Consider the following 22,110-nt stretch of genomic DNA (forward strand, 5'->3'; position numbering starts at 1 on the left):
ACACACACGCACGCACGCACGCACGCACACACGCCCTACTCCCCTTTGCAGAGGCCTTTAATTAGCTCACACCCGCTCCTGCCCGGCTCCCTGATACACTCTGACACCAGCCTGCAGGCCGCCGGCTCCCAGCGGACCCCCTGCCGCTCTTATCTCGGCAGATGCCTGGTGAGTCTGGTATCCCCCTCCCAGCCCTCCTGGGAAGCCGCCCAGCAGGTGCCCATTGGCAACAGTCTTGTGTTACAGGCCTGAATGAATGATCCCCGCAGGAGCTGCCGACTGTTTTCACAGACACAGAAGGCAGTCAAAAGTCCACCGCGTGAACTTGGGATGACCCCAGCTGCAGAGTCACTGGCGGGTTCACCGGGAGGGCAGGCACGCTTTATTAAACAACTAATACTCTTCACAGATAACTTTCCGAAAAAGCAAAAGTGTTAACTCTTTGCAATCTTGCGCCGACAAGCAAGCGGAGGAGCTGTGCTGTGCTCCCGTGCCCGAGGGCTTGGGCCCCGACGAAGAATCTGACACAGAAGGATGGGAGCAGGCGGCCTGGGGACGCTCGGGCCTCCGTCACCATTGGTCTGCTGTTTCGTTCAAGTGGTCCACGTTTAAGTAAAAAGGCAAAGAGTGACGGTCTCAGGCCCCGACTTTGGTTAGGGCAGCGACAGCCCAGTGACCGGTGGCCACGCTGGCAGGACACCCGCACCCCCACCCCCCCCCACCCGGCTCACTCATCTCCTCACCCGCATGCCACTGGCCACACGGGAGAGAGGAGGGTGACCAGGCCGTGCAGAAGGCAACGTGGCCAGCACCTATGGGACTTCGAGCCCAAGCCGTTTTGTTCCCGGCAGCCAGAGGCAGCAGCTAGTCCCTCCCTGACGGAGGAACCAGACACGGCGCACGCTCAGATCCAAGTGCTCTCACGGTCAAGTTCCTCAGGCTTGCAGGGCAGCGGGCAGGCTGAGCCGGGCACACGTTCCTGTTTGCGGCTTTCCGGGAGCGGAACAGCAAGCAGCCGGTTCTTGGCCTGGTCAGAATCCACACAGAAGGTTCCCTTTCCCCTTTCCTCTCCCCTGACTCACGCACACTGGAGAAGGAGCCCAGAGACGACAATCGTAGTTAACATCACGCAGATACACACACAAACATTTGGAGGAATTCCAAAAAATTCACTTCAACCAACAAAGTTAGGGTAGCTGTGGCACCAACCAGAGGCTGCGCGGCCTGGTCGGTTTCCGCCTGGCTCGGCCCGGCGGCGGCTGCCCATCCCCAGCCGGGCGGGGAGACGCTGCGCAGGGGCCCCACCCACGCTCTGTGCGAGGAGGAGGCCTCGTCTTGCTTCCAGGTGAGGAGCGATCCTGCTCGGATTTGCTCCTTGGATGAGACCCCACCGAAGGCCCAGTGATGCCAGGCGCCTCAAAGGAGCTGTATTTCCCTCCCTCTTCGGGTGGGCTGACCTTTACATAAAACAGATTGGTTTGGTTCAACAAGGCTCGAGGGCTTTCTGCATACCACGCTCGGTGCGCTTGGGGTTAGGACACTAAGATGAAGAGGACTGAAGTCGTCCTCGAGGAGCTCAAACTAGGGTGGAGACAGACACAAACAGTTGGACTCAACACTGAGAATGCTGAGAAGCTGTACCCGAGGTCAGGGCCCTGGGCCCACTGCTTCTCTCTCCTTTGCTTCTAGGAGGACAAGAAGCGGGGCCCACAAGCTGCCGACCCCCAACTCAAACACGATACCAGATTTGTAGCCCTGGAGGCCTGATGTAGAGCTGGCGCAGTGACTAACCAGCTCTGAGAAGCTTTCTGGGTCTCAGTTTCTCCATCTGTCATCTGAGAGGGCGAAAAGCGGACCTTCAGATTCTTTCCCAGATCTGTGTTCCATGAGCGCCTGTGAACGTATCAGAGGTTGTGTTGAGGGTTCAAGCCTGGGAAGAGCTGCCTTTGCAGTGTTCCGCTGGAAGGGGTGGCAAGGGCTGTAGGTTCGAGACCTCAGTGGAAAGGGAGAGGTGAGAGAGTGAGGTTACGAGGCTTCCCACAGAGCTCAATTTTTTTTTCATAAAACCAAAGTAGACACTGTTCACTGTTGTGTTTTATCTTTAAAGAGAAACTAGTGACAAAGTCTTCTTGTGTTCCGTCCCAAGAATTTCTCTCTCCACACAGCTTATTCGTGGAGGCACCTCAATCTGTCCTGTTTTTAAACATTTTTAAAGAACGTTCTGCAGCAACCTCTCCTTGCTGATGGCACAGGACACAAAATCAAAAGGCAGGTAGCCGCAGGCTGGTGAGAGCTGGCTTCGTCCTTCTGCGCTGTCAGCGATTCTGTGACTGGAGATGGGCACGCCCGGCGGAGATTCTGGAGTCGGGCTTCACGCAACGTAGCCGGGGTGCCAGGAACGTGCAGCCGCTCCTGGGAAGTCAGACTAGCTCCCAGCTGACTTCCCCCAAGTCCGAAAGGCGCTCGGCCTCCGCCGGGAGCCAGTCAGGCGGGGAAAAGCCGTGGGCTTACGGCTGTGAGGCCTGCGCACTGGCAACAACTGCAGGATTCTGGCAAAACCACTTAACTTGTGTGACTGAATTTCCCATCACAGAAAGGGAAGGGATCGTCACGCCTGCCCTGCTGGCCCCACCACGATGTCATAAGGTTCAATCACCTCACGGACGCACTTTAGTCCCTCAGGGGGAGACGGTGTGGTCTGAGGCAAGAGCCCGGGGCTGTCGAGGAGCCGCCGGCCTGTCCTCCTCTGCACGCTCCCTGTAGATCCCCCACGAGTCACTCAACTTCCCTGTGATTCAATTTCTTCCTCTGTCAAGTGTGAACAACGCTTACCCTCTTTAATGTCTCAGTTTGTGAAGATCAAATAATAACAAGAGTATGTTGCCCAGGCTACCTTTCCGTCAGAGTTCAAGGGGCTATTAGCAGCTCTCCTGTTGGACCTTTGGCATCATCCTTGCCAATTTTCAAGTTACCAATAAAGAAAATACAACCCCACTGGCCATAATATCCTGCTCGGAAACATTCAAAGGCAACATGGCTGAAACAATGGGCTGTTTGGAATCATGTTCTGCTTAATTTTCATTTCGGTGAAAACACTTGAGAGCTATTGCTTCCAAACCAATGTGTTGTATAAATTCAATAGCTTGCAGGAAATGTTTACTTAAACATCTTCCTCTAATAGAGCAAACAGATATTTTCCATAAATATTATTTTAATTCATTAGATTAGGAGAGACTAGGTTTCCCCCTCTTTCCCCTATAACCATTTCCCTAGGCTTCCTAATACCTTAAGCAGAGCCTGGGCCGGATCCAGTAACGTGCGCCTGGCCTCGTTTGATCCCGGCCGATGTCCTAGACTCAGAGTGATGGGAAGGGGAGGGGGAGATAGGACCCTGAAAGCAGCCTCTTCCGGTCGCTGTTTCTATACACGCAGCACGATTCTGGATCTCAGTCAGCTTTAGTTGTGTTTCGGAAGAAATCATACGTAAACTTTAAAGCTGTAAAATAGTTCGATGCAAAAAACTCCAACAGGAACGTCACTTACTCACTGTGTGGGGTGAATGCCCACCGTGTGAAAGTGCTGGTGGCTGACTCTCAAACGAGAGCACAAGGGGACACAGCCTGGATCACCTCAGTTTTCCTACAACAAATATTCGCGGCTGTCACAGAGTACACTGGCAAAAAGAAAAACCCCAAAAAACCCGATGACAGATGAGATCTTTGCCTTTCAGAAGCTTTAAGTCTCTGGGGTGCAGGGGAGCACAGACAATTGCCTCACAAAGCTCATCCCACCCTTGAAGAACGGAATACAGCGCTCTCGGCCCTCAGCCCCCACAGCACGTATCCTGTGGAAAGGGGATAGACCCCAGGTGAAACACTCCTTCTCTCTATATTATCACCCTCAGAAACCCACATTGTTGTAAGCCTCAGCCTCCAGCACCTAGCCCCTGACAATGACAAATGTCTGCTGAGGGCATGTTTGAGACGTGGGCATACGTGGCTATCATCTTCCCAGGGCAATCGTGGTCCCTCCTTAATGGGAGCCAGGGTGCCCCCGGAACTCAGAGCGGGGGCGGGGGCGGGGGTGTCTCAGGGCATCCTGAACAGGTGATGCAAGGCAAGGGGCGAGCAGGTGTGAGGGGGAGCCGGGGAGTGACCTGGACAGCCAGCTTGCTGTCACTCTCCCTTCACTCTTTACCTGGCCTCCCCACTCTGGCTCCTGGTTTTCCAGCTTATCCCTACCCTCCTCACATGCCAAACTAGGAAATTTCCCCGTTCGTGGAAATGGCACGAGGCGGGGGTGGCACCTGGGGGGGCTCAGTCTGGTTAAGCGTCGGACTCTTGATTTCGACTCAGGTCAGGTCAGGGGCCTGGGATGGAGCCCCGTGTAGGGCTCTGTGCTCAGTGGGGAGTCTGCTTCTCTCCCTCTTGTTCTCCCTTTCCTTCCCCTCTTGCAAGCTCGCTAATAAATAAATAAATCTTAAAAAAAAAAGTGGCTCGGGAAGGTTTCCCCACTGTTATTTAATGGAAAAGAAAGAAGCAGGCATCTTTCCCTCGTGCCCGTGTGAGGCAAGCGTGGTGTGCCCGTTATTTACGGACTCTCACCCCTTCTGAAAGAATCTTCCTCTTCTCTCAGGTCTCTCACAGGAAATGTCTCCTCACCTCCAACACTGCGAAAATTACTTAATGTAATGTCCTGATATAAACTTAAATTGCTCAGTCACCATGTCCCACTTCACCACAAAACTCTGGTCTCACCACACAGGCCGTCTGTGCGCTCCCAAACACAAGATGCCCAGATGCCCACATCTACAGCACCATGGTTAATGATTTACAAAGCCTCTCCACCTGTGTTCTCTGTGGTGAGGGGGTGCTCACAGGCAACCCTGACGGTAGAAACCCCAAGTCTAACACAGAGCAGGTGTCAGCTTCTACATTATCAGGTAAGAGTCAAGAAGTCCTGTCAAGCAACGTTCTAGAATTCAGGAGACCAAAGAAGACGTCCAAGGCTCTATTACTTTCTGTATGAACCACCCTGGGTGAGTTATTTATTTCCACGGGCCTCAGTTTCTTCATGGTGATGGTACTCATATCACCTGTCTTACAGAAAGGGTCACAGGTATACCAATGTTTCATCAACAACTTAAAATCAAAATAAATATAAAGCAGTATTATTACTATCCCAGTAAGGAAGGCTTAAATCCTATTGCTTCTTTCCCCCGAGAAGCAAACTACAGAACAGGTCACTAGAATTAACCGTACTGCTCTCAGGCACAACACACCGCCCCCAGCCCTGTCCGTCTGGCTTCCTGACCCAAGCCATGGTATCAAGCCCCTGAAAGCCTATCTGTGAGCAGAACCCAGAGACAGACACACCTCTACAAGATCTCAACAGCTGTCCAAAGACTAAGAGGAGGCAAGAAAAGACAGGAGTGAGAAAGAAAATGGGTTTCCTTCCTGCTTTCACTTTGCAGGGAAAAGCACCCCTCTCCCCCCTTCACATACTCCGTGCTAAAAATCAAATCTTTTGCTCTAAAATGACATCCTAGTGGCTTAGAAATGCTGAAAGCAGCAAAGTCCAGGAGATGGAAATTACAATTTCACACGCACAGGACCACACGTGAGGCAGCCTGAAGCTCTGGCCTGCTCCCCCCACCAGGGCAGCAGCGAAGGCCCGAGGGCCACAGAACCTCTGAATAATCTGGGGTCAAGCACACTGGGTGTGTGACAAAGTACAGTCGGCTTTCTCAAGCACTTTTGAGTCCATACGTTTTCTGTTTAGATAAAGGAAACTCTTTCAATCCTTTTCTCCCATTTCAAGCCTCTTACACGAGAGTAGGGATCCCCGGAGAGCCAAGACTAATTCCGACAGCCTAGAGATCACAGCTGGCAAACCAAGAGCCCCAACACAGAGGAGGTGGAGCAGGAAGTGAACGGAAAACCGAGCTTTACTCCTCGTTTGCAACTGCCTGTGTTCTAGCTTCTACGTGGTCCAGGCTGAGCAGAGGATCTTATCTGCGAAGCTGTACCATGTGGAGGAAGATATCCAGGCTCCCAACCTTCACTTTAATCAAGGTCACTGACCACCGTGGTCTTGCTCTTCTCATCTGTATGAGAGAGAAGCCCGCCTTCCTTAAAGCGTCCAAGTGAAAATTAAGTGAGATGGTTCCGCACCTGACGTGCAGGAGCTGCTCAGTAAAAGCAGGCTGCATTAGCCATGTCCCTTTCTGATCTTTAAGGATGATACTGACCAAAGAGTCCCCTCTGTCTCCTAAGAAAACACCTGGGAGTCAGCTTTCCTTTAAAATGAAGAGAGGTTTCTGGAGATAACGATTAAAAAGGAGAAAGAAGTAAAGGAAAACAGACCTTCCACAAGGAGTATTTTGACCTTTTACTGCCAAGAATTGGAATTTGATTCGTCCTTCATGTGTTTATCAAAATAGGTTACAGTTCTCACCTCTGCAGGAAAGGGCACGTCCTGGATGAATCCTACTGAAATGCAGACAGGGATCACTACCGCATCTCTGGGGGGAACCAGTCAACCAAGGAACCTCGAACATATTATTCTTCCACTCGCCATGTTTACACTGGGGTAGAAAACCACTATTCTTTGGGGGACACAAATATTTCCTGCCTTTTCAATTTAGCAATTGGAAATACTTTTCCACCACATAGACTGCAGTTTTGGAAGACAGAGTGGATTCCTCTGAAATACAAGATGTTCAGTCTTAGAAGATAACTTAAGGACCTGATTCTTAACTGAACTACTATTAGGGCATCAAGACAAATGTGAACTTTTGCGATCTTTCTGTTTCAAAAATAGAGCTTCGATGGGAGTATCATCTCCCTGCTGCTTCTGGCTATTGAACTGCTTGCTTCGAGTGAAAACGGGGCAGCTAGACCCCACTCCCTGAGCTTCATGAACAAGGCTGCTAAGTAGGGCAGTGGGAACACCCGGGGTTGGTGGTCACTCATGGGATTCTCATGCCACCCAAAACACTTGCAACTCTCACAGATAGCTGAGATTTGACCAAGTCAGGATAGATCACGGATGGGTCACTCAGTGTCTAAAATTTGCCTCAGCCAAAAAGAGTTCAGACTAAGGGAATCATTTTAGCATTCCAGGTTATCAGAGGAAAATAAAACAAAAACTCTGTTGCCAAGAATTTGAGTTATTTCTTTATATACAACTTGAAGACACCTCCTCTTGGCTGGAAAAGAAATCCCTTGGGTGACTTGTTTAGATCAAAGCCATTTTGAAAACAGAAAACTCTGCATTCTCTAAGGGATATAGCACTGTCTGACTTGATATTCATTTAACTTGAAGTTTTGTGCCAACTGAATATACTAAGACCCTGATACTTATAAGGAGGCATTCACCTATGACTAGCTTGCAGGTACATGGAAAAGCTATTATGGGGATAATCAGCTCAACTATAAAATGAAGCAGTCATACATAATGACAAAAACAGATACAAGTCATAAATTGCCTTTTCCCCTTCAGAATCCATGTAGGCAGGCACTCAGTACATTCTTTTGTGCAAAGATAAAACTTCTGCCTTGAATAAACAGTGCTTTCAGCCTTGTCTGAGCCTTGTAAATACACTGCCCACAAAACACACACAAACAAATGCTGTTTCTTAAACAAAAGGCAGATGGACCCCTCTGCCCTCAACAGTCACCGTATATACGACGGAGACTGGCTGATGGCAGGGGCTGGCTGAGGGTCTCCGGCTGCAGGGTTCATTGCATCACCGTTCGGACCCAGATCTGGTTTCCTGGGCACAAAAGGCCAGTGAAGGGAAGGGAAGTGGCTCCTCTGTACACTGCACCCCAAACAAAGACCAAAGAACTGAACAAAATTCTACCTAAAGTCCTAGCTGGGCTTTCTATGAACCTATCCAGACAGACTCATCTCTCTCTTTCCCCTTCTCTCTCATGTAACTTGCTTATATTTATCTTCAGATGGTTTTCCTAGAAGCTATCAAAGTTCGTTCTAAGACTGAGCAGGCCTTTTTATTTGTTTTTGTTTTTCTTGTTGTTGTTTTTAATATAGAGAGGCATGTCTAGAACCAATCAAGCCATTAGCAATATCTCAAAAGTGTAGCTGCAGATGAGAATGGAAGTGCTAGTGCAGAAGAGCGGGTCCTGACTCTATGGTTACCTGACTGACCCTGGGCAAGTCACCTGACCTCTCCGGGCCTCAGTTTCTTCCTTTATATAATGGAGCTAATACTCCCCATTCTATCTCCTGAGCAGAAAAGCAGAAAAAAACCTGTCCCTTTGACATGGTTCTGGAATTTGAAATGCTGTGCTTTTCTTAAATAAATTCTATTCCTGGAAAGGGCTCTAGGAGCAATCGTCTTGTCATGATCTTAGGAAGGGGATCAGATCTTTGAGGTTCTACTCAAAGGGTTAGAGTCCTTTTGCCAAGACCAGGCAGGGAAGTCAGGGAACAGATGCTCACAGCTTGGTGGCCAGTCCCTAAGTCATATCACCTTATATCTGGAATCCATAAGCAGATGTCCGGGGGCTGGGCGATGAGAAGAAAAGGCTCATAGAAATCAAGGGGACAAAGGGCACAGATTATTTCCTAGGTCTATTTTCTTGAGGCTAATATTAAATAAACTAAATAATAGTTCAAATTGTAATGAAAAATCCCAGAAATGGATATGATGGACTGAAATAAAAAATTTGTTGTGAATAATTCACAGCATCTATCCAGGGACAAGTAAGACGTGCAGATCTATTACCTTCTTATGTGACAGAATGAATTCCCTTTTAATGTCTCACTGGGTTTTCACATTCTTCATCTCTTTTTCTCCTCAGCTCAGTGGTACCAGAGCAGGGCGTGGCGTGGCGTGGCGGGGCGGGGCGGGGCGGGGCAGGGTGGGGTGGGGTGGGGTGGGGTGGGGGCAGCAGAGTTTAGCATCATCTTTTCATTGATTAAAGAAAAAGAAAAAAACAACCTCAAGATTAACAGAGAAAAAGATTATTAAAAGGCAGGAATAGTGTTAGAACCTGGGTAGCCCAACTGCCAGTGCACAACTCTATGTCTGCAATAGTGCTGTATGATCTTTGGGAAGCCATAAGCCTGACAATCTGATTTGGGACACTTGGGTGGCTCAGTGGTTGAGCATCTGCCTTCAGCTCAGGTCCTGATTCTGGGGTCCTGGGATTGAGTCTGGCATCGGGCTCCCCACAGGGAGCCTGCTTCTCCCTCTGCCTGTGTCTCCACCTCTTTCTCTGTGTCTCTCATGAATAAATAAATAAAAATCTTAAAAAAAAAAAAAAAAAAAGAGCCTGACAATCTGATAAAAACTTGAGATTCTTGCTCCAGAATAATACATGTAGATCATATTTCTAATTATTTTCGAGAAGTTTATGGAGCTTCTCCACTCCACTCAAAGCTCAAAGAACCATGGCTAAAGCCCTCTGGTCTTTGCAGCCAAGTGGGCCTGGCTGGTGGGCTTGGTGAGGTGCAGTCCTGTCTTCTGGCCCCATTCTTTAATCATGAGCACTCAGGCATTCTTTAAAGAAATACTTCCCACAGACCAACAGTTGATTATTGTGGTCATTTGCACTTCCTTAAACTCCTCTTGTGTACACACAAAAGCAAACAAAACATTCCCCCAAAGCAACATTAAAGGTCTGATTTCAACCCACAAAACTTCAAGAAAATGGAGATCTTTAGCCAAACTACATACGTACAGAAACACAGATGACCTGAGTGCCTATTTAGTTGACAGGCCTGGCTTTCGGAGCTACCATTTCCAACAAGAAATAGTAATGTTAAGTTTCCTTGCTTTCTCATCTTAGATATTCGGCCTAATTTTTATAACACACCCAGGGTTCTTGGTATCCAAATAAATTTACACAGCAATTCCTCTGAGTAGCAGCCTGTGATGCCAACACTGATTAGTTTACTAAAGGCCAGAGAATTACATGAAAAAGGACCCCAACCACATAGGGAGCAGGGTTCCCATTCAAGAGGCCTTGGGCCCTAGAAGGCAGTCCTCCTATGCAAATCCAAAGACAATAAAAAAGCCTGATATTCAATAAAATGCCTGATCAGGGCCACACAGGCCTTCATATTGATTTGGGGGTGAGGACTGGGATAAGGAGTACTCGACCCCTTTCTGCAGAAGGTTCTCTTCTTGTGCAGACGCTCGGGCTTCTAAAATTGTTTTCCAGGGGAAGCAGAAGAACCAAGGAACACATGAGACTTCCATAAACGAGGGAGAATACAGCAACGGCCAACCCTTTTCACCAGGATGGTACAGAGAAACTCTGAAGAGACCCGCAGAGGCCACAGGCAAGCTACCAACTTCTTCATTCTTGTCTAGCAGGTTAGTGACAGGGTTCCTAACAGCCAAACTGGCCCGGATGGAGTCCGATTCTCCCACTCTTTGTGCCTGACACCCTCCTCCTCTGTAGCCTGGAACACTGTGGCTTTCGTGTCAGGGGCGCTGATGGTTCCCTGGTGGCTAAAGTCTGAACATTTTACATGGATGCAAATGTAAGAGTCAGAGTGAGGACCCATTTCTCTTATCCCGCCTCTATTTTTCAAAGTTTTCATAACGTGCTAGCTCATTTTATCCTTATAGTGAGCCTGTGAGGTAGGTGCATTTCTATCCAAGGTTGAGGAAGGTCTCTCAATAAATAGTAAGTGCATTTCTCCCTCAAAAACAAAGAAAGTAATTATAAGACCAAAGAGGCTTCCCTATGTTAATTAAAATTTCATCAAATTAAATAAAATCTCGCAGTTGGGGCATTTAGAACTGAATATCAAAGTGCATCTGTTTATGCCAAGTTGAGGAGCTAAAAGGACAGTGGGCAATGAGTGCAACTGCTACAATGGCTCACGTCGCCGTGGGGGTGAAGGTCCCAGGTTGCATGAAGAATGATTCATGGCAGAAGTGTGCGTGCTCATTCAGGCTCTGAACCTGAGTCTGGTTCCCAACCGTGATTTAGAAAGTCTTTCCTGCTCCTCTGCTGTCTGTTTTGAACACAGGCCAAAGAGTATACTGTTTGATGTAACTACCGTATTGAAAACTGACCTGACTAAAGAACTATCACCTCTAGAAAAGAGTGTGGAAAACAGAAATAAATCCCCAGCTTTCACACCCCGTCACCAAGATCGCCACGCAATACAGAAGTGTTGCTCAACTCACTTTCTCACCTGCCCTTCAAGACAGCCTCCCATGTGGCACCACTACGGCTTCCCTATGCTAAAGCCAGCTTGACAGCCTCACAGACGGGGGGCACCTGTGATTTCATGGCCACACAGGCTCCAGCAGAAGGAAGCAAAGCACAGGTGCCTTCTCAAACCCTGTTCCTTCACAAAGAGGTCAAATGCCAGGAGGAAAGTCTGTGGAGCTGACAGGAAGGGGAGGGAAGCAGAGGCAAAGAGTAACTCCCCTCCAACTACCTTTCCTTTCCCAGCTGCACATATATAATCAGCTCCTGCCAGAAAAGAAACTGCAGAATAACAAGATGTCTACCAAACAAGAGGCCAATGAACAAAAAAGCCCACCAGACAGCAGGACACAGGAGAATGATACCACTGTCCTTCCTTCTGCTGCTCTAGAAGCCAGTTTTCAGGTCGGCCCTATCCTGCAAGCTGTGGGAAATAACTGGTAGATTTCAGGCAGGAGAAGAGCACAATCAAATCCTAGGTTCATCAAAAGCGAGTTCACTCTGGTGGCATTGTGCAGGTGGCAGCGGAGCCCAGCGGGCTGGGGGAGGGACGAGCTAGTGCAGTGACCCAGGGAGGGGACAACCGGAACCCAGGAAAAGGCAGCGGTGGTGGACCCAAAGAAGAAGAGATAACGCGGGGGGGCTCAGTGGACCCAGTGCCAGGTCATCAGACGGGTGGGGAGGCAGGGCAGGTGGGCAAGGAAGCAAAGGCCACATGTGCAACTCCTCACAGCCTCACAGCTATGACTCCCGAGGTCAGTGATAATGGATCTCACTTTTCTTTCCTTACCTTGGCAGCAGAGTTTGATACGCCGTGTGTGACATTCCTGATGAGGCCCCCGACATTTCCATACTTTATCAGTCCAGTAACCCCTTCAGAAACATCGTTCAGAAGCCCCATGGGGTTGCCAAGAAAGTCCACTGATCCCAAGATCCGGGCTGCCTGGCTGAGGAGCTCCTGTCAAATGGAGTAGACAGAGGAGATGAGAACCAGCACCTGTTGATACCTACAGGTAGAATGTCCTGAGCAAAAAGGTCTCGTCCTCCATTCTCATCCACACCCACAACAACCTCTTCATTCGCATCCATTGCAAGCTCCTATCCTTCCATGAGCTCTACCCAAGGTCTCCCAATGCACGTACCCCAGAGATGACTTCCAGTACTCAGAAATACTCCTCAAAGCCATTTCGAAGAATAAACAAGAGCTATGCAACAGGAAATATCCTTTACAAATATTTATTAGTATATACATTATACTCTCCATTGTTCCTAAAATAGGAAGTCATCAGCAGGAGAGTTCTAGAAGGAAAATGAGGAAGGAGAGTGGAGTGATAGTTCCCCTCATAATCAGCAGAGGGGGCGGTGCATAGAGAGGGCACGTTCAGATCTACCAAGTAACCTTCCACTTTCTGCATCTCTCCACTGTCTGATTCCAGATTCCAGGGATCTCTCCTATGTCACTCTCCAAACAGTTGAATGGAAATATCACCAACTAAGAAAGTCAGGGAAGGAAGCAAAGAAAGAAAAGAGGCAGATAGGAGGGAGAAAAGGAAGTGGGAAAAGAATATATAACTTTGACAGTTAATAAATTTGATATGATCTTGACCTATCTAATATCAAAGAGTCTGGATAATAAATACAAATTGGAAAATGTCCAACTTGATAAAAATTTGAAGTTCAACTCTAGGGCAGGATCTCAGAGGCTCCAAGAACACTGATATGGTTGCTGAAAGTAGACCCATGCCCAATAAATAGAGAAGTCGCAGTACTTTGTGTTATTAAAGCATCAATTAAACTCTTAAGAGTTACGACTAATCTAGTGGGAGCCCCTCCTGAGACCAGTTCTCGGAGGGACAAGACAGCTCATAAATCAAAGACACCATTTCAGGACTTTCATGATGTAGATGGCTTCATGGGCTGTGACCTGACCCCTTACAGCAAACGTTTAACTGGGTTCTCAATAGTAATGTCTTAGTAACCAAAATTCCCAAACAACCAAAACAAACATTCTGCTTATGTTCCAGCCACTAAGTACTTCTCCAAAGCTCACCTCCTGGAAGTGTTTGAGGATATCATTGATGATGAACTCCTTGGTCTCATAGGGATGTACCCGAGTGAACGGATCCAGATTAATCACAGCGTCCTCAAACCGAATCAGTGGAAATCCCAAGGTACTCTTTAGGGCCTAGTTAGGGAGGAAAGGAAATGACATATGTAAGCCATCTGATGGCCTTCCAGGGCGCTGTAACTTTGGATTCCATGAAAGCTACAAGTTACATTAACTTTCCTATGAGAGTCAAGGTTTTGATATTTATAAATGAGGATTTTTCCCGTAACTATGAAAGTAAAATATTCACACAAAATATCTATGTAAGTCACCCAAGGTAACAAAGATCCATAGAAATAAACACTATCAACTTCACCGCATAATTATTTCCGGTCTATTCTGTATACATGTTGTGCTTTAGTTTTTTTGACTGAAGTTACCACACATATAGAAAAGTGTGCTAGGGCAGCCCCGGTGGCTCAGCGGTTTAGCGCCGCCTTCAGCCCAGGGCGTGATCCTGGAGATCCAGGATCGAGTCCCAAGTTGGGCTTCCTGCATGGAGCCTGCTTCTCCCTCTGCCTGTGTCTCTGCCTCTCTCTCTCTGTGTGTCTCTCATGAATAAATAAATAAATAAAATCTTAAAAAAAAAAAAATAGTCTCTCTGTTCTTTCCTCTAAAAAAAGAAAAAAGAAAGAAAAGAAAAAGAAAAAGAAAAAGAAAAAGAAAGGTGTGCTAACCAAACGTAGAGCTCAATGGTTTTTTCCCCAAAGTGAACACAACCACCATGTAACCATCACCTGGGAGACAGAGAGTAAATGATTACTCCCATCTAGGAAGCACTCCCCTCCCCAACCGTGGCCTCCCAGGTACTTCTCCCTCCTCCCTAGGGTAACCACTATCCTGACCTCTACCGCCTGCTTTGAATGCTCTATAAAGGAAACCATCAGTACGTACTCTGGGTGTTACATATAGCTGCAGTTGCTTAATTTTCATTTTTAGTTCCAATATATGAATAAAACACAGTTTATTAGGCCATGTTGTTGAACAATCATGCTGTTTCAAGTTTTGTGCTATTATGAATAATGCTGCTACAAACATTCACAGACATGTCTTTGGGGGCCCATTTGTACACACTTTTCTTGAATATATACCTGGGAGTGGAGCTGCTGTGTCACAAAGACTGTACACATTCATTCCTTGTATACACAGTACTGCCTAACAGTCATTCTCAGCAGCTGAACTGGTTTACGCTCTCTCTGGCAGTCTATGAAATTTCCTGTTGTTCTACCTTCTCAACACTCGGTATAGACAGCCTTTTATTTATTTATTTTTTAAGATTTTATTTATTTATTCATGAGAGACACAGAGAGAGAGAGAGAGAGAGAGAGAGAAGCAGAGGGAGGGATCCCTGGGTGGCACAGCGGTTTGGCGCCTGCCTTTGGCTCAGGGCGCGATCCTGGAGACCCGGGATCGAATCCCACATCAGGCTCCCGGCGCATGGAGCCTGCTTCTCCCTCTGCCTATGTCTCTGCCTCTCTCTCTCTCACTGTGTGCCTATCATAAATAAAAAATAAAAAAAAAATAAAAAATTAAAAAAAAAAAAAAAAAGAGAGAAGCAGAGGGAGAAGCAGGCTCCCTGCAAGGAGCCCAATGTGCGACTCGATCCCAGGTCTCCAGGATCACGCCCTGGGCTGCAGGCGGCGCTAAACCGCTGTGCCACCAGGGCTGCCCTAGACAGCCTTTTAAAAGACAAATATTCTGATGGATGTATAATGGTATCTCAGTGTGGTTTTAATTTCCATTTTCCCGGTGAAGCATGAGATGAGGCACTCATATTGGCCATTTGGATATCCATTTTTGTGAAGTCTCTACCCAAGTCTTTTGCTCATTTTTGTAGTGGGTTGTCTATTCTTTTCTTATTGCTCTGTAGGCGTTTTTTGTTTTGTTTTGTTTTTTATTTATTTATGATAGTCACAGAGAGAGAGAGAGAGAGAGAGGCAGAGACACAGGCGGAGGGAGAAGCAGGCTCCATGCACCGGAAGCCTGATGTGGGATTCGATCCCGGGTCTCCAGGATCGCGCCCTGGGCCAAAGGCAGGCGCCAAACCACTGCGCCACCCAGGGATCCCCCATTCTGTGATTTATTACTCTTTAAATAGTGTTTTTTGATGATCAGAATTCTGTTTTAATGAAATCCAACTTACCAATCTTTTCCTTTAGGAAAAGAGTTTTGTTTCCTGGTTAAATTATTATCTACACCAAGGTCAGAAAGGTACAACCTGTGCTTACTAAAAATTTTTTTTATTGTTTTACTTTTCACATTTAAATCTATAATCTATGTGGATTTGATTTTTTTTATATGCTGTGAAGCAGAAATAAAGATCCTTTTTTTTTTTCCAGATGGGTATCTAATTACCTAAGTAATGTTCACTAAAATGATCACCCTCTCCCCTACTGCAGTGTGGTATAAATTTTGTCATAAGTTGAGTAACTGAATTTATGTGTCTGTTTCTGGATTCCCCCCCCCCTTTTGTTTTTAAGATTTTATTTATTTATTCAGAAAGACACAGAGAGAGAAGCAGAGACTCAGGCAGAGGAAGAAACAGGCTCCCTGAGGGGAGTCTGATGCAGGACTCGATCCCAGGACCCCAGAATCACAACCTGAGCCAAAGGCAGATGCTCAACCGCTGAGCCACCCAGGCATCCCTGGATTCCCTTTTGTGTTCCATTTTGTCCTGTCTTCTACCAATACCACACTGTCTTAATTACTGTAGTTTTGTAACGAGTTTTGAAATCTAATAGTATAAGCTCTCCAACCTTGTTCTTTTCTCCCCGCCCCAGGATTACCCTGGTTATTCTTTGCACTTTTCATTTTCAAATAAATTTTAGAACCAGTTTGTCAATCTGCCACAAAAAGTTGTTGGAATTTTCATCAAGATTTCACTGAATCTATAGACTAATTTGAGGAGAAATGCCAACTTCACAGTATTAAATCTTTCAACTTATCAATGTGGTATGTCCCCTTATCTATTTAGTTCTCTTTTCTCTTAATGTTACATTGTTTTTCATGCAAAGGTCTTATATACACCTTTGTTGGATTTATTCCTAGGTATCTGTAGTAGATTAAAAATGGCCATATCGGGGATCCCTGGGTGGCGCAGCGGTTTGGCGCCTGCCTTTGGCCCAGGGCGCGATCCTGGAGACCCGCGATCGAATCCCACATCGGGCTCCCAGTGCATGGAGCCTGCTTCTCCCTCTGCCTGTGTCTCTGCCTCTCTCTCTCTCTCTCTCTCTCTCTGTGACTATCATAAATAAATTTAAAAAAAAAATTTAAAAAAAAATGGCCATATCTTCTTTACATCCTGTACCATTAGTGGAGACTATTTCATCTGTGTTGACCTTGTAATTTGCTTCAACCAAGAAAATGCGTGGAAGTAACACTGTGTGACTGCTGAGCCTAGGCCTCAGGAGCCTTGGAGCTCATGTTCTGCCCTTTTCGCCACTTCCAGCATGTGAAGAAGCTGAGAGACCACGTGCAAGGAGGTTCTTTTGACAGCCAACACCTAACACTTGACATGTGAGTACGGTCATCATGTACCAGTCAATCTCAGTCGACTGCCAGATGAATAACCACAGGTGAGTCCAGCAGAAGCAGCATTCAACAGAGTCCAGCCTATATCGCTGACCCATCGAACTGTGAACAAATAAAGTGACTGTTCTGAACCACTAGGTTTTAGAGTAGTTTGTCACACAGCAATAGATAAAAATATTACATTTGATGTTTTCTTAACTCTTTCGTAAACTAGATCCTGCAAATTTTCCTTTTTCTTCATAATTGTTGCTGACGTGTAGAAATACAATTGATTTTTGTACACTATGTCCAGTGACCTTTGTAAATTTACTTATTCATTCAGATAATAATTTATCTGTATATTCTTTTAGATTTTTCTAAGTACATATTCATGTTCTCTGTAAAGAAAGTTTTCATTTTCCTGTCCAGTTCTTATACAATTTATTTCTTTTATTTCTTCTGTAATTTTTCCAGCCTTATTTCACTGACTAGGATCTCCAGTATGACAGTGAACAAAAGTGGTGATAATGGATACCTTCCCTGCTTTCAATATATCACCACTGAGTATGTTTGCTATAGCTTTTTCATAGATATACTTTATCTGGTTAAGGCAGTTCCCTTCTATTATTTGCTTGCTGAGTTATCATAAATAGATGCTGAATTTTCTCAAAAGGCTTTAGTGCAACTGTTGAGATAACCATATTTTTTCTTCTTTTCATTTTATTGATGTGGTAAATTACATAATTTATTTGAAAATACTTATATTTGCATTCCTGGAATCCATTTTAATTATATTTTCCTTCTTCTACTTTGCTGTATTTAATTTGTTAATATTTTGTTTAGATTTTTTACTTGTATGTTCATGAAAAAATTCTGGTCTATAAATTTCCCTTATTTGGTTATTTTCAAAATATAAATTATAGGGCAGCCAGGGTGGCTCAGTGGTTTAGCGCCGCCTTCAGCCCAGGGTGCGATCCTGGAGACCCGGGATCGAGTCCCACGTCGGGCTCCCTGCATGGAGCCTGCTTCTCCCTCTGCCTGTGTCTCTGCCTCTCTCTGTGTGTGTCTCTCATGAATAAATAAATAAAATCTTTTACACACACACACACACACACACACACACATACACACACACACACACACACACGCATACATACATACATATATATAAATTATAGTTTTCTGGTAAACTTCTTGAGCACACTTACATTTATTCTTTAAAATTCTGTGTTTGATAATGCCAACTTTTGGGTTATCTGTGGGTCTGCTTCTAGTGTCTGTTTTTAATCTTGGTCTCCTCTCTTGGTAGGCCCTGTAATCTGTGACTGAATGTAGCATTTTCTATGAAAACTTTTAGATACTATGGACGAGTCTTTAGTTTCTAGCAGGCAGTAAAAGAGGTTTCATCCAATCAGGATTTGGGCTTTCTCAAGGCTAGATTTCAGTCTTTGTAACTCCTGGTCTATTTTAGTCTTTATAAGGCCTCATATAGTATCAGTGGTCCATTCCTCCACTTTTAACTCCCCAGCACCAGAAAACTGCTAGAAGGTCTACTTTGTTTTCCTGCCTCTTGACTGCCACTTTCATCTTGGCCTCTCTCAGACTAGGTTACCTAGAAATTGGCACCTGCCTCAAAATATACAGCAGCTCAGACTACTAGGGGCTCTTTCCTGCCTGTCCTTTCTCTGTAAGATATTAGCCCCTCTTTCGATTACCAGCTCTCTTAGTAGCTAATGTTTGCTATGCCAGCCCCATGAGACTGCCAAGAGCCTTACTCAGACTCTCTGCCTTTGGCAGCTGCCTTCTGCTTAACTTCTCTGCATTTCTCCGAATGCCACTTATAGATTAAGATTATCTCAAGAATAAAAGCAAAGCAAATGTTGGGCTCAATTTATTGAGTTTCCTTCCTCACATAAATCTTGGACCCTCAAGTCCTAGATGTCCTGGTAGATTTCCAGCACTTTCAAACAGACCTTTGGGGTTTTTTTTCTATCAAGCCTTTCTTGCAATTCTCAGCTAGTCTGGCTCCACTATAAACCAGTTAACAATTTCTGGATATGGTCTATTTTCCAATTATATTTTTGTTTAATAAGATTGATCTCTTAAGGATTTTAGACAGCACACAAAATACTCTTCTTCTTTGAATGTGAAAATACTTTTTTATGCTAATGTTAGTAAATCTTTGATCCGCATGGAATCTCTCCTTAGGATATAAGTAACAAATTTAATTTTGTATTTTTCCAATTGGCTATCTAGTTGGTCTAACAGCACTAACCAAAACACCTATACACTCCCCAGTGAATCAAAATGTCTTTATAGTAAAACCTCCTGCGCAACTTCATGCACTTTCTATTTTCTCCCTTATTTTTTCATCTTTTAGCATGCATTTTCAGAGGCTGCCTTAAATTCTTTTTTGGGACAAGAGCATCTTTTATTGAAATGAGATTGTTATAACTGAAGAAAATATAGATGGGATGTTTTAAAACCAGAGAATGGGGAAACTTTTTTGAGAACTCAAATACAGATTCAAACAGGCAAAGGACTGGTAAATTTGATGACATAAAAATAAAAGGCTTTCATGTGGTTCACACATACATCAAAAGTAAAAAGCCAATTGAAAAGCTGAAGAAAGAAACTTTGCAACTCATATCAAAGACCAACAGTATATAAAGAGCTTCTAAAATTACAGGTGGTAAAAGATCAATAATATGATTTTTAAAACGGGCAAGGGGATATGACCAGATGGTGTGGTTCAGAGAGGAAAAAATGACCCCTAAACAGATGGGTCAGGAGAAGTAGAGGAAAAGAAAGCTGTGAAGACAAAGAAACAAACAGAAGAATAAGGGGAGAACCAGAAAGGAATGGGGAGTCAGCAACACCGAATATGGCAGAGGACCCTATAGAAAAAAGGCCCTGGATCTGGGCCCTTGGGGAGTCACTAGTAACCTCCCACTAAAGAATGTGAGATTAAGAGTATTCTTAGGTTAATTCAGCCTAACACAGTAATTCAGCCCAACACTCTCACTTTGAAAATAAAGAAAACCAGAGAAATTTTTTTTTTAAGAAAACCAGAGAAATGTTTTTTTTTTATTTTTTTTTAATTTTTATTTATTTATGATAGTCACACACACAGAGAGAGAGAGAGAGAGAGAGAGAGAGAGAGAGAGAAAGGCAGAGACATAGGCAGAGGGAGAAGTAGGCTCCATGCACCGGGAGCCCGACGTGGGATTCGATCCCAGGTCTCCAGGATCGCGCCCTGGGCCAAAGGCAGGCGCTAAACCGCTGCGCCACCCAGGGATCCCAAAACCAGAGAAATGTTAAGTGGATGACCTACACTCATGCAGTCAGTTACTGGGAAGTTTTAGGCTCGAAAGTGCTCATTTTCACTACAGTACCCACCCATCAGGTGGGAAGCGTAAAGACCAGGATGGAGGATGATACTGTTCCCCTAAAAAACCTTCTGCTATTCATTCATGCATGCTGCACCCATCCACGTGGCGGTGACAGGAGAAACTGAGGTGAGGCCTGGTCAGCTGAACTCCTCTGCTTCGAGCCATACAGTAAACAGCCGGGAGAGGTACTGACATCAGCTGAGCAGTTTGTTTTGCCAGCACAACTCTGAGTATTACTTTCTTCTCAGAGGAGAGGAAATGAGATCCAAACAAAGGCTTAAGGCAAAAGGTTTTTTAGCCCAGCTTCCTCATTGCAACGAAATACCGAAGAAAAGGAACCATACACAGCAAGACTCAGAAGCCCCTACCAAGTTGTCAAAGCCCTCACGAGAGACACTGTCCCCTTTCTGAATGGCTAATGTACTTCCAAGGAGATACTCCGGCCCTTTGGTAAAAATGATCTCCACCTTGTCCTTTACTGCTTGTGGGCCTCCCACAGTTGCCAAGAGTGGAGATCCAGCCTTTGGGGGTGAATCACTCTGCCACCTTCAGGTTGTTCTGGTCAGTCCAAGTAGACCAGATGAGAGGGAAAGAGCTATAAGCAGGACTTTTTTCCTGTAGTAACTAAATGACTAATCAAATACAGTAGTATACAAAGTTGATGCTTATTTATTCAAGTGGCAGACAGCTTCCTGTTATACAGATTCTAGAGAAAGCAATCTGTGCTCAGGAGTTCCTAATACAACTAGGAAACTGTCTAGTCCTACCTCTACCAGATGAAAACCACTGAAGTTTTCCAGAAACTTTATAGAGAGCTGAAAGAAGAAATACCTGTCCATATGCCATAAGGTCTCAGATCACAAGCCAGTCCCTGGGCCACGTCCTTTCCTTTCTTAGTTTATCCTGCACTAAACAGAACTGTCTGGAATTCATTCTTTAAAGGTTTATTTATGGTACATAGAGACTGTTTATGTGAAGCAGGGTATTTGCCCATTTCCCTCCTGGGACAGTGTTTAAAACTACAGGGATATTTCCCTCTCTGGCACTTTCTGAAATACAATTAACAATACTGGATCTTTTTTCCTTTTAACAAATCTGGTTTTTATTTAGGGAGGGGAGGAAAAAAGTAAAGGGTCTGAAGTTTCCCAACAAATTATTTCAAGCCTTTGAGAAGACAGTTTTAGGCTTTTTAAATAGTGTCTTTGTTTGAAATTCCCCCTCACCCCCACCCTCTTGCTCTCTGACCATTAAAATGTGGGTTTTCTTCCAAACTAGATTGCTCAATTAAAGCCCTTCTTTTGTAATACCCCAATGCTCTAAATGGGAAAAGGACTGCTGTAGGCCACCTCGTGAAACCTTTTAAAGGCTCCTGGCTTCTTTTGATCTTTCAAAAAAAACCCCAAAGTACATATAAGCTACCTGGCGTTTTTTCTATCTTACCCTGCTAGTCTCTAACATGCGCGCCTGGGAGAATAATGGGGGGGGGGGGGGGGGGGGAGGAGGAGGAATGTCTCTGCATTTGTGAAATGGAACTATTATCTCCCCCTTCTCCCATCACAGAGGAAGGAATCCAATCGAGATAGCAGATGGGAAACTGCTCTGAGTCCTTCTGAACAGACACTATATCTGGCAATAATGTACCCTCAGTGTAAACCTGAAGAGACTTCCCTCTGAGACTTCTGACAGCCTCACTTCTGGCCTGCAGTCAAGAGAATCAAGATAATTATTCCTTCAATACCAAAGACATGGTTACCTTTTAGTCAGACTCTTGCGATTCCTGCTCTGGGATAGCACTCCATTCCCTAAGCACATACTTTTAGCCATTACATATTCATCTCAAAGAGCATATTGCTCTTCCTAAGAGCTACTAATAAAGGGATATTACTCTGTTAGGAAACTCTTT

At 45.4% G+C, this 22,110-nt stretch overlaps 1 protein-coding gene across 6 annotated transcripts in view; it reads right to left on the minus strand.

The window, feature by feature from the left end:
- Nucleotides 1–22,110, minus strand: part of VPS13D (vacuolar protein sorting 13 homolog D) — a 237,818-nt gene that overhangs the window by 68,008 nt on the left and 147,700 nt on the right. For all 6 annotated transcript variants that reach the window (XM_041765973.1, XM_041765972.1, XM_041765971.1 and 3 more), the window contains 2 exons: nt 13,249–13,383; nt 11,989–12,156 (listed from right to left, as the gene is read on the minus strand). In XM_041765973.1, coding sequence (XP_041621907.1) covers nt 11,989–12,156; nt 13,249–13,383 — 303 coding nt within the window. The remainder of the gene's footprint in view (nt 1–11,988; nt 12,157–13,248; nt 13,384–22,110) is intronic.

Source organism: Vulpes lagopus, chromosome 8 (assembly GCF_018345385.1).
Source record: "Vulpes lagopus strain Blue_001 chromosome 8, ASM1834538v1, whole genome shotgun sequence".
In the NCBI taxonomy this organism is placed as follows: domain Eukaryota; kingdom Metazoa; phylum Chordata; class Mammalia; order Carnivora; family Canidae; genus Vulpes; species Vulpes lagopus.